Genomic DNA, 13,464 nt, shown 5'->3' with positions numbered 1-13,464 from the left:
CAGAACAAATGGGAAATACGAAGATCACCTGAGAGCAGTTTGCACACCTTTCATCAGAACCTTCTGATATCCCTGACTCTTCACAAGTCTTTTCTTCCACATTAGGAGACTTTAAGAAAAATTAATAATGTCAGATTTTTACTTTGACTGTTTCATACTTTTCTTAGGTCTATCCTGTTGTAGGTTTTCAGGCCTACTGTCAGTGAGTGTTGCTTTTCAATGCAAGGTGTGGCTCATATTTCCTATATAACTTTTCTATGAAACTATACCTTTTATTCAACACTTGTCCATTTTCATATATGAATGTTTAATATGTTTTCTGCTTTGGGATGTAACACTGTTGATAAGTAGGTATTACAAGCAGATTTTACTTGTTTACTTGTGTTTACTTGTGGAGATTTTACCTTATAAAAAGCTGATATGTCCTCTTTTTTAATTATCAGTAGAGGTTTACAGGAAATGTGTGATACTTACTAATTTGTTCTTACACTGAAGGTGACACATAGTGGCACTGTCTTGTTAAATAAATCGTTCTCCTCCTGAGCTACCCTGGCCTTTGCTTCAGTCTTTGGGGAAATTATGGTGGGATGGTTTTTATGCCTCAGCAGTAAAAATATTTAAACAGAGCATGTCCGTCTGAGATTTTTCTTAAAACCACTTCTTTTTTTTAATCTGTTAGTCCCGAGTGCTGTGCCACTTGAATCCATTCAAGGGAGTACCTTTGAAGAGAAGATTTTTCTTCAGTGGAGGGAGCCAGCGCAAACATATGGTGTGATTACTTTGTATGAGGTATCTAGAAATTTGTTTTATGTCTAATTTTGATTTTCCAAAATACATAATCATAAAAAAATAGTGTTTTTACAGTTTATGTAAAATTAACTTAATTTTAAAAACAGTAGCCATTTAAAAGTAAATATTATGTAGGAGTGAATTTTGCAGGACCCAGCATGTCCTCGAGTTACCAGCTTTAAGAAACCTGCTGTATCTAGAGCCATGATATAGCATTCTATCTAGTACTCTAGATGAAATATTTAAAAGATTGCAAGACAGATCTTAGCAAATTCCTTAAAAAATTAAGAGATGTAAGACAGTGGTTACAGTCAATGTCACATTTAGATAAGCCTCATTATAGGAAGCCTATTGTAATAGAAACAAGCAGGCATAATTTTTAAATATCTAGCTTTTTAATGCAAATTCAACAAAATTGTGTATGTTGTTAGATGTCTAAAAATCACTTATTTTTCTCATGTGGAATCTCTGCCTGAATACCTCTTAGAAAAATTGACAAAAGACTGTACAGATTAAGCTGTCAGACAGTAATCACTGTTAAGCTTCTTACCTGACCTTACTACAAAATTGGTATTGAAATGCTTTGTTTAAAAAAACCCACCTAAATACAGTGTAAAAGAAAAGTTAAATTGAATGGTAACCTATTGATACTGTTTTGAAAACTGCTTTATTGTAAGAGGATAAAATGTTATGAAAAAGTATGAATTGATTTTTTGTAAAGCTAACAACTTTCTAGCTGCCACGACAGTTGTCTGTGTTCAGGGATCAGAATGTTTTAATTATAATGTTAATGTTGTTACTGTTGCTAGATTTATGTGCATAGAAGCACACAGTGGTGGATCTGGTTTCTATGTAGGAGCATGCCTGCATGTCTAATTCCACTGCTGAGGAGTACACCCACTGTATCCAGACAGTTATCCTTAAATGTGTACACACACATGACTCCATCAGCTGTATTGAGATAGAGAGATCCATGTGAGCAATATGTTATCTTAATTTCTTTACTGATAAAAGTTCAGAAAGTTGGTGGTTTAATCTTCTGTCATCTGATAGAATTAGAAGGGTTAGTTGTGTTCTTTTTAAGGTACTTTGAGTTCAGTTTATGGATGGGAATTTGTAGAGGATATGCCTGTATCTACTGTAATAAGGTCGGGGTTTATCTGAATAGTCTGGAAGTTTTTATTACTAATTTTCAGCACTTCATTGATGTTATATTAGATGGCTCATATAAAAATCAATTTTCATTAGGTCAGAGGTTTTAGGAAATTGCAAGTGTTTAAGGTGTGTAACATCTACACTTGGATGTGTCCATGTACTGTATTATGTACTCTTAATTAAAATTATATTGAATAAGTTTAGCAAAAAGAATGTCAATTATCACTTTATATAATAAGGGTTTTGGAGTTACTCGCATGAAAATGAAACTTTAAAAGCAAAAAGGAGGATTTTTACTTTTCTGTTTTTTTAATGGCTTTCATATTTTTAAATGGTTTTCTTATTTTTAAACTCTCATTACAGTGCATATAAATCAGTAATTAATAGAAGAAGTCTGGATCAAGTTTTACTGTGAACTTACATTAACATTTCAGATGAAAACTAAAAATACTGTTTGAATCAAAGAAGGAATTGAGGATACAATATACACTGCATATATTACTTAACATTTATCTTTTCTTCGCTCCAAATGAGAATTTGACCTAGGTACAATATAATAACCTGAAAAAATCCAAATTAGCAATTGTAATAGCTAAGCTTCAGACTAAAATAGAAGCTTTACCCAATTTCTGAAAAATTTGCCTTAAGCTGCTGTTATCGTCTTTTACAGATAACCTCATTCAGGGCAAAGTGTAATTATAGTAAAGTCAGCTGGAAATGGGGGGCTGCACTCCCTCTTGGTCACTTCTCAGTTTTTACCTGTTTCGGTTTTGTTACTGGTGCTGCTCAAAACCAACGTTAAGATGAATTCAAAATGCGACACTGTTAAAGGCAGCATCTTCAAGGAATTAACGTAAGCCTGAACCCATCCTTTGGAGTTGTAATCTAGCTGCCTCTAAGTCTCTGTATCTCTGAAAGTAATAACTCATACAAGTTACGACTCAGTTTCTGTGCCCCTTCCTGGGATTCGGGATTTGAAGAGTGTAAGAGAGTAAGATAGCTTATCATAAAATGTCTGACAGTGCATACATCAGAAGGGTTTACTGGATAAAGATGCAATCTCTGTCCATCTGCTCAAGGCAGTTTATAACTTTCTTATTCTTTTGCAGATCACCTACAAGGCAGTCAGTTCCTTTGACCCAGAAATAGATTTATCCAATCAAAGTGGACGAGTCTCAAAGCTAGGAAATGAAACGCACTATCTGTTTTTCGGACTGTATCCTGGCACTACCTACTCCTTCACCATCAGAGCCAGCACAGCTAAAGGCTTCGGACCTCCCATAACAAATCAGTTCACAACAAAAATATCAGGTACTTGATCAAAGAATATTATTTCCTTATGATAATGAGTTGGGTAAACCTTTTGTTGTTTACTTCCTTAGAATTCAACAAGCACCAGATTGAAAAAGGGAAGAACGCAAAGATGTTCTTCCCTTTGACATCCCTGAGGATGTCTAAGTGACATATATTACCATCCCTGAAGAACTTCCAAGTGTTTAAATATTAGCTAGTATTTTGAAATTCCTGTTCTCAACTACAACATATCAGTCAAGAAACCCCTGTGAATTACGTGTTTGCAGCCAGTGCCAGCTGCAGTTGCAACATTTAGCATAGGGTTTTTTTGGACCTGAAGATGAGGGTTTCATTCAGAGCTTAGTCAGCCTTGACATGATTCTAAATTAGAACAGTAACAGTGCTGGAAAATCTCTTTAATGAGCCATGAACAATCGAGAGTAGAGAAGAGATGCTGTACATCTAGAGCTCACTTAGAAACAGTAGTTAGCTGCCAGGCTGCCTGTGTTCTAACAGCCATGGGGGCTGAAGTGGATATGCAACTGTATTAGACAAGAACATCAGGACTGGTGGTTTTAGATAACAGCAGCATGCCTCTGTCACTTCTGCAGATCCTTGACTAATATTTCAAGCCTTCCCTTGCGGCAGAGGAACGCTTCATTGAGGGGATGGAATATTATTGCATCCTCCAAAATGCTTATGTAATTCATGAGAAAATGTTTTGTGAAGTTACGGTTGAAATCCCTTTATTCTTCACTTCTCTACAGTCTGCTTCAAAATTAAACTGGCAGTTCAGTAATAAACTGGCCCCTTGATAATATTTAGAGAAAATTGCCTTACCTATTTGTGGTCAGCTGGGCTTTCCAGAAAACATTTGGGTACAAAATCTTCTTTTTCTTTTACTCTCATTCTGTGTACTTCTCCCCCATCCCTCATTTTCTGTCCTTACTGGAATGAAAAAAAAAAATGACAAGTTTTTATCAGAAATAGAATGATTTCTGCCATCTTATTATGGGAGAGGACAGTTAATGCTAGGTGAAGTTATTGCCAACACAGCTGTTTGTAGAGAAACAAAGTAGTGTTTGATAGCATGACTTAAGTGGTACCCAAATTACTAAAACATTAGTCTTAATATTTGTGCCTTATATCGAGAATTGTAAACAGACTAAAACCCTCTCATCATACAAGGAGGTTTTTGAAGATGAATTTTTTTATTTGTGAAACATTTCAAAAATGGTGAATAGCAATGCAAAGTGATGAAGATTTTAATGTTTTCACAGACCTCTGAGGAATTGTGGAGTACAGTGCAATTCTTAACACAGTCCTTACCTGGATATGTAGGGCGCTATGAATAAAGAGAGAGAAATTAATTTACTTTTCAAATAGATGCAGATAATACTGGAAAAATGAAAATTATTGGAAAATACACTTGAAAATAATTTCCTAGAGGTTGATACTATCTGTATGTGGAGCATAATACACTCTGTTGTTATGGTATACGCAAAGTATCCACTAAGAGGAAACTGAATGGGGAAAAACTAAATGAATCTTTGGAAGAATCTTCTAAGGAAAAAGTCTTCTTCCCCACCAAACATGTTTTCCCTTTCAAGTGGGAATTAGTTTAGGGAAGTTAATTGCCCTGCATTATTCCTGCAGTCAGAAGAGACCATTACAATGACCACTTTTTGCTTCTCTAGCCTTTAAATCTGCTAATTGTGCATCACCATTAACAAGTGAACAATAAGGATACTGCAGCCTGTCAAATAACCAATTAACTGAGTAGCCTTCCCTGCGATGTAATGATACAAATGTGAGTAGATGATAGCAGTGAAGAAAGCAACAACAGTAAAAGGCAGTAACTGAGGCATAATTTGTTTTAATCACAACTGTAAATCTTTAATGAAGATAGTTTGCAAAAGTGCTGAGTGGGGCTTCAGACTAAGATAAACTCTTGTCTTGGTGGACAATAGACCCAGGACAGTTATAGCACTAGTTAAAATTCCAGGAAAAACAAATTATGAGAGTACATGCTGATACAGCTGTCATACTGAGAAAGCTGGGCTCAGTTTCAAAAACAATAGTCACTTCAGCCTGCACATTTGCAGATGCTCTTCTTAGGATAACTTTTCATTTCCAAGTCATGGATTCTCAATAGTTTCTGCAAACTTACTCCCACTAGTATCTGTTTCCTGTCTTGAAACTGGGAGTGAGCTGATATTTCTTTATTTGAGATTTGTTGGGGTTTATTTTCCTGAAGCTATTTAACAGTTGTCTCACACTTGCCTTGTAACAGAAAGCATCTTAGACTTGTAGTGTGGTCTTAGTATTTGAAGAAGCCTTTAAAATTGCATATTCAAATAAAGATACAGCTCTTGAAAGAAGAAATACAGGAATAATGATTTTATTTGCCTCTTTTCTTATTCTAGCACCCTCTATGCCACCGTATGAACTTGAAACACCTTTGAATCAAACTGACAGCACTGTGACAGTCTTGCTGAAACCTGCACAGAGCAGAGGCGCTCCTGTCAGGTACTGGGGGAACAATTCTTCAGGAAATTAAAACCCAAATTAATTGATTTCTTGAACATATTTTCTGGGGATTTTCTACACAGCAATCAGTGTCTAAATTCTTGTCTGTATTAGCTCTAATTAAATTAAATAACTGAAGAAAATGAAAGTGCTTTGATGTTGAGTGTTCATGTATTGTTTAAAGGATTTGATCCAGATGCAAGTGGCTTGTTCTTTGAAGATAAGGAACAAAGCCATAGTTCTGTTGTGTGGGTGGCTTCTTTAAGGTAATTGCTTACTGCAGTGTTATAAGTTCAAGGGCATATCACATTTTTTATGCTGAGCTACTGTCTTTAATATTCAGTTTTGTTGTTTACTTCACAGATTTAAGCTAGTCAACTCTTAGTAAATTAGCCAATTTAAACAGTATGTACTGTAACATTCATAAAGTATTTACATTATTTGACCATGATAGCAGAAATAAGAATTTAGACAAGCAACCTTTAAAACCAGTATCTTGGATTCTTCAGTGTTTTATAGTATCCATTAATGAATTTCCGGTTTTCAGAGGTTTATCTCCCTGCCAGATACATGGTACTGTGTAAGTTCTTCATGATTAGAATAAAGAATACCTAATTTTCAATGAGGAAGACAGAGAAATGGTTAGATTATTTTAAATGAGAACCAGTAATGAGCTCAATACTCTGAATAAACAAAAGCAAAGATGAGAAAGAGATTATTCACAGCTGTAGGATGTTTTTTTGTTTGGCTGATTGTGTATCCTCCTTAATTCTTTCATTACTGTAGGAAGTGTTGCCATCTATACTAAGTGGCTATCATATATTTTCATCCTGATCCTGAAGTTTTTGATAATTTCTCTTCATCTGGGAAATACAGATCTGGTATGCTCATATATGCATGAATGAAAATAGATGTTCTTTGGGTTTCTTCAGAATATTCATACAATTATACATTTTTACTATTAGTTTTATATATACTATATGTACATAGGTCTGCATTTTGGAAATGCTATGCAGTCGTTCATTCAGACACCTTTTTAAAAAGAAAATGTAGCAGAAGTCTGAACCACCCGAGAGAAAAAGCAGCAAATATTAGAGCACATTTAATGAAAACTGATTTAGCAGGTTAGATTAGAAGCAGAATTATTTGTCTGACTTCATCTCACAAAGCTCTAGTGTAGTCCTTCTGAATTCAAGCATCTGGATGAAAATGATACAAGTTGGAGTCATTGTTTAAACATGAATGTATTAGGTTATTAATAAAAAAATGCTTTCATTCTTTTTATCTACATCGTGAACTAAAGATGATTGGCTCCTATAGCAGTAGTGACATAACAGAAACTTCACTGACAATAGAAAGGAGCTCGTTAGGAGATGAAAGTGTGCTAAATATGTGGATGAGTGGTTAGGGAGGAGAGATTTAAAGTGAGTTGAAGTATAGAACTGACAGATGAACACACAGCAGCAAATTTACTGAGGTCCTTTGCAACAGGTCTTAAAATAAAATGAAGGCTGACTGCAAACTTAGTGTGTAAATGCTGAATGAAGCAGAGTGAAAATGAAAGTCAGAATTTCTTAATACTTCTAACATTTCATAGCACATTCCACTCCCAAGCACACTGCTTACAAAACATATTGTGCATATGGATTTTATCATCTTAATCTGTATTCATTGAGTGTTGAAAGTTTAGTCATACTTCATTTATCCACACTGCTAGGCAAGATGCCTTGTATATTGATTCTGCTACAGCTACCGGCTTGGTTAATGCAGATATCTGAAACTGCTCTAAACTTCCAGTGTAAAAGACTGTTGTTATTTTATTGATCAACACATCAACCATGACACATAAAATTCTTCAATTCCTGAGATGGAAAAGGAGAGCACAAATTCTGCCATTCACGTCCACATAGCTGATGCCTGAGGTCATTCTGAAGTCCAGCTTTTCTCCTGTGATTAAGTTCTTTTTGTCTTACTAAATAAGAAAAATCCTGATATTTTGTGCCACTTAGAAGCTGCACACAACCAGCACAACATCTAAGGAGAGAAGGTTCAATGCTGACTGCTTACATGTTGATTCACAAAAACAGACTTTATAGGAATGTTCAGAAAGCTCTGTTTGCAATGATTACATACACAGTAATCATGAAGGCCAAATTGCACTCCAGGTTGTTTTAGAATAGGACTGGACATGATTGAAATGTGTTTTGTCAGATTTTTAATATAGCAAATACTGTTTGCTTTGTCTCCAGTTTCAGGTCCAGCATGTTTTATGGCTGTTGCTGTCTTTGTTTCAAGGAGATTATTTTGGAGTTATATATGTTTAAAGCAGTAATGCGTTCAATAATGATGAATGCATGTACTTCTTTAACAGCTGGCTAAGCTATTTTGACTTGTAGAATGATTGTAATTTGCAAGGCTTAAATGAAACAAAAAAATGTTTAATTTAAGATGATCCCTTTGTGGAAATTGTGTGATACATGTCTTATTGCAGATACTCTCTTTTTTCAGATATTTGAATTTAAGAGTTTCTGAAGTTTTGAAGAATTTGCATAAAAAGCATACAAATGCAAATATATTTTCTATGAGGGCTCTTCAACATCTCTTGAGGGGGGACTCACTCTTCCAAGGCAATACTGTTTGTATGTTTTACTTCTCCAGGGCAAGTTAGCCTAAAGTTTAGAAGACTCTGGGGCCCAATTTTCTGCAAATGTATAAATTGGTCAGTGCCACATACTTAACCAAGGAATGCTAATTTATTGCAAAGATCTGGCTCATACACAGGAAAGATAACTGTAATGCTCGGTCACTGCATGCATTTAATGCTATTTATACATTCTTCTATGTTAAAAAGAACTTTAAATTATTTGTCACATTGCATTTTATGAAAGGTTCTTGTGACCTCCTGTGAAAGTTGTCTTGCAAGGTTTTAGCTTCAGCAGGAGAATCAAGTTTTGTTGCCCTTATTTCTATACAGTCTTGCCATGATAAAGGTCAAGTGTTTCCACTTAATTTATCTGTTTACATAAGCAGCAAAATGTTTTCCCCATACCACCCTCTTCCTGCTATTCTGTGCCACATCCTCAAAAAAGCTGTAATAGTAAACATCCCAGATATTTTGGCTCAGATAACTCTGGAACTACCTGGTGATAGCAAGTCTCTGTGAGGAGCAGACTTGGGAAAGGAGCAAAATGGATAAGAAAGAAGGCAAGACCATCCAGGCTCTACTCTGCCTCATGATCTGTTTTTCATACTACATCATTACAGAGTTTAGCTCAGCTGGATTTGCCCCATTAAACTCTTCAGGCCAGTTAATGGCCCATTCAGCCAACCTTTCTACTCTTGCAGACAACACAGACATTTGGTACTTTCCTATTCCAGTCTGAAATGAAAGAACAGGATGACCAAATGTGTCAGCTAGCAAATCCCTGAGGATGCAATACTTGGCATTTGGGACGCCAAAGTACTTCCTGATCTGAGTGCTCTGAGTACCTGGGATCAGTCCAGCAGCATCTGGGGCTGCAAAGCCCAGATAGGATGAGAGGGAGAGAATTGCAGCAATTGCCAGGTAGTATAACTTAAAAGTATCTTAAGGAAAACATGCAGAGGGAAGCAAATAAACTTGGAATTATGTGATTTGAAAGCTAAGAGTGAATGCTGTGTACTCTCCATGCATGCCCTTTATCACCTGTGTGCCCGACTTCTTCCAATTGCATAAGTAAGAACTCTACTGGGAAAACAAAGCAAACATCTCTACTTGAAGTGCTTAATTTTGAAACATACTTTTAATCTCTCTACCTTGAAGAAGTAGCATTTATTATACTTCAAAAGGCCATAATGAGATAGTAAGTATTTTGCAGTACAGCTGGAAACTACCATAGAAATTTCAAACTACATGTTATCTAAAGCGAGAAGCACTCCTTTCTGCTACCTCATCAGAGAGACACATGAGATTGCCTAAATTTCACAAAAATGTACATTTCTTATTGGCTTAGCCAGACCTTTAAAGGCATCACGTAAATACTTGGTTCATTGTCACAGCTGGAATGGTTGTCTGCACATGGTCCCTGGCATAGGAACAGCATGATTCACAGGAATTTGAAATGGTGTAAAGAAACCTTTGTCAGCCCAAGTTCAAGGAGTACCTCATTCTGTATGTGGATTAGCCATTTCAACAGCACTCAGAGTGTAATAATTTTTAAATGAATGACAGAGGACGCCTAATTCCTATCCACTGACAGTGGAAGGATGGAGTGAGTTAATCTGAGGGGGTCACCTTGAAACACAAGGACTTGGATGTAACGCAGCAGTTCCCCATGGAAACCCCTTGTGTTGCACATGCAGCAGGTGCCTTCCCATGCCTGCCACACACCTTACAGGGCACAAAGATTTGCCTTAGGGCCTCATCTCTTTCCTTCAGCATGACTGGTGCTGTGAGGATCAGCCTTCCACATGTCTGGCCTCTGTTGTGTTGCTGTGTCCACTCCCTTCCTCGCAGGCTGGCAGCAGGCATTGGCACTCTTGTGCCACCTAAGTTAGGTCATGCAGCACTACCCATCCACTTCGATATGAAGAAATGGGGTCATCCGAATCCTGAGAGAGCTTTTTCAGGATTCTCCAATCTGAGAGCCTTCCAGAAAAGCCATTGCCTACCTTTTTTCTTGAAATGTACTAGCTTTACAAAAATCACTCAGTCAGGAGATCAGCAGATTTGATTGTTTCACTGGCAATCAAGAAATTTTAAAAAACCCAAAAACTAGCAAGCCAGGCAGGCTGTTTGGAAACACATGCAGATATCACTGGAACTCAGAAAGCAGCAGGGTTTCAAACAATCTGAATACCAAAGTTTCAGGATACTTTCTATTACTGTGGAAAGTCCATGAGACACTTGAATTGCTGTTGTGAGTATGTGGTAGCCACAGGCCTGGGCCTCAAAGTTGCAATCCACTTCTCAAAGTTCCTGATATTTCTGTCTGAGTTTCTATTAATTATTAATTATGCTGCACTCTTACTATGTAACATAGAAATTAATTAATTATTTACTGTGCATGAATTATGATGGCAGACATCATGAGTATAATTATAAATTCAGGACATGTGAGCAAATGAGTTCTGAAATGGGAGATGCTGATTGGCACAAGAAGAGGTGTTAGTGTCCTCTGTGGGCAAAAACATGGCAACAGCACATGCCAATAAAGACATTGCAATATCTGCATTTTTAGCTATGTCCTCTCACAATTCCTGCCTTGCATGTTATGTAATGCTAGCATGTTTTTGTAATTTCCTTCTATTCCCAGTGGCATTACATGTTAACACAGTAACGAGAAAAAAGAAAATCCCATGTAGACGCAGCTGAGTAGAGAAGTATCAGAGCTGTACATTAATCAGCAGAATTTGGAAAGCTTCCCAATAAAAGGAAAAATGAACTCTGACCTTTCAGGAGCTCACAGATAAAACAGTCTGGATATTAGGTGTATTTATGATAAAGAAATGGACATGTTGAAATAATGTAGGTTTAAGTAGCGTTACTAGCTCACTAATATTCTGGACTGCCATATTCAAAATACAGCCTTTCAAATTACTTGAGACTACAGGATCTAAAGAGCGTGAAGGGAACTCTTTAATTTGCTTTGCTACAAGCAGCCTTTCTATTGCTTAAGGGTCTGTAAACATAAAGGCCTGAATTGAGTGCTGTAGGGTCAGCTCTTTCCAAATCATAGTTTTACAACCTGTAAGGCAGCCAGTAAAGTTGTTTGAGGATGTCTGTGGTAGAGAAGGGATTGGGTTTTATTAATGCCCATAATTGTCACTTCTTTATAGCAACAAGTATAATTATTTACAGCAGAAGGGTCAATTTCTGTTTCATTGAGGGAACAGTGCAGTAATTGCTTATGCTATAAAAATGCTGTAATTCTTTTTTGTTATGCAGTAGAACTTGTCCTTGGATTTTTTTTTTACTGTGACTTGAACTAGAATTTATGCTACCTGTTGCCTGGACATGTGTGGTGCAGCTTCACATGTCCTGTTAGCTTGTTCTGAAATTTCCATGGTCCTTTTACTGTGACGTCTCACATGGTCCCTGGGTAAAAGGAGTATTGATCCTTGATTTCTTCAGGTTCTAATTTGTCTCACTGAGAACTCAGCATGTAATGACACCTGTCATTTAGCAATTAATAGAAATTAATTCATAATAAGTAAAGCAAGCTAGAGCAATTGAAGAATAAAAGAGAAAAAAGATTATTCCATATCTGCGAAGAGATTAATTTCAGTTTCATAACTCACTAATACTTTCTCACAGATTTTGGTTATAATTAACAACTTAAAAATTTGCTGCGCTGTTAGGAGGCTCTACTCTTTTTTTTTTTTTTCACATTCCTTCTAGATGCTGTCCTTAAGTAGGTTGCAGTGGAGACCATATCTTTGTAAAATCCCTTATGATAGTCTTCTCTGTATTGCTTACCTCTCATTCTGACAGCATGATAGTCCAGTTCATCTCTGCCAGTTCTTTGTTAAGATCCTTTGAAGTGCTTTGTTTTTCCAGTCTTCCTCATGAAGGCTGAAGTCAATCAACAATTCAACCAGTGAATCATTAATTCATGGAACTCACACCTGTTTTGCTGGTCTGGATTGCCAACTTAAGTCAGAATTGATAAAACATGTTTTTCTTAAATCTGCTTACTAAAATGGACAGCTCAGTCTTTGAACAGGGTCATTTTTTCATGATCCCTTTGAGAGGGATGGCTACTCAATGCTTAGATTAATGTACTTGAGCTCACACTTTAGGTAAATATGCACATATTTATCAGTGAAATTTGTATGTCCAGTACCATTTTCTTGTGCTGAGGCCAACTGGCTAAAACCAGTCCATATTGATACTGCAGAGCTCCCAGGCACTAGAACCAGGACCCTTAACAGATTGCCATTTGGGAATGGGCCCTGATTCATGTCTGGGAATTTTGGGGAGAGTGGTAGCTGGCTGATGCCACAGCCCTGCTGGGGTCCTTTCCAGCAATTTAGCAGGGAGGACAGTGTTGCATAAATAGCTTAGATGGATTTTAAGCAGCTTGGTGTTAGCAAGTCTGAGCCACCAGCCTGTTTTCAAGTATCATGTGTTTCCAATAAAGCAGCAAAAACCTCTAACTAGAAGTACAAAGTTCCTGAAGCTCCTCTCAGGCAAACAAGAGACCTGAAGTCCATGTTCTTTTCTCATGGAACTTGTGGTGTGTTACAATTTAGAAGGTATTTAAATAAAAACAAAAATAATGGACAGAAGAAAGAGAGTCTCCATTTAATTAGACAGGTTTCATCATGTGCACTCTCCTAGCCCTCTAATTTTTCTTGCATTTGTGTTTTCATGCTAGGCCAGCCTCAGCAGGAGACCACAGTAATGCTGTACAGATGGTTGGGGTGTGGGAGCAGTGTGGTGAAAGCCTCTCAGTTTGAAAACAGTATTTAACCCCAGCCTCTGACTTCTGCAAACCTGCTGGAGTTGTTAGATTAGTGTGGAAAAAGCTGGTATGCATGTCACATCTCTCCTGAGAGACCTCAGACACTTGTATCTTAAGCAGATGTAGACCTGTACAGTAAAAATCCCAAATAAAATGTATTTTAGGTCTTTAAATGTAAGCATCTGCTTCTGTCTGAGTTTAGGAAGGTCTTCAATTAAGAGCATTGATCATCCTGTGGAGACAGTGTGAGAGG

General features: G+C 36.9%; 1 protein-coding gene across 8 annotated transcripts in view; it reads left to right on the top strand.

The window, feature by feature from the left end:
• The window catches only part of PTPRM (protein tyrosine phosphatase receptor type M), a 440,735-nt gene that overhangs the window by 232,625 nt on the left and 194,646 nt on the right, over positions 1-13,464 (top strand). For all 8 annotated transcript variants that reach the window (XM_041399233.1, XM_041399232.1, XM_041399230.1 and 5 more), the window contains exons 9-11: positions 680-789; positions 3,054-3,255; positions 5,664-5,766. In XM_041399233.1, coding sequence (XP_041255167.1) covers positions 680-789; positions 3,054-3,255; positions 5,664-5,766 — 415 coding nt within the window. The remainder of the gene's footprint in view (positions 1-679; positions 790-3,053; positions 3,256-5,663; positions 5,767-13,464) is intronic.

The sequence above is a fragment of the Onychostruthus taczanowskii genome, unplaced genomic scaffold (genome assembly GCF_017590055.1).
Source record: "Onychostruthus taczanowskii isolate IOZ18803 unplaced genomic scaffold, ASM1759005v1 scaffold16, whole genome shotgun sequence".
In the NCBI taxonomy this organism is placed as follows: domain Eukaryota; kingdom Metazoa; phylum Chordata; class Aves; order Passeriformes; family Passeridae; genus Onychostruthus; species Onychostruthus taczanowskii.
This window is presented reverse-complemented; position numbering and strand designations above follow the sequence as displayed.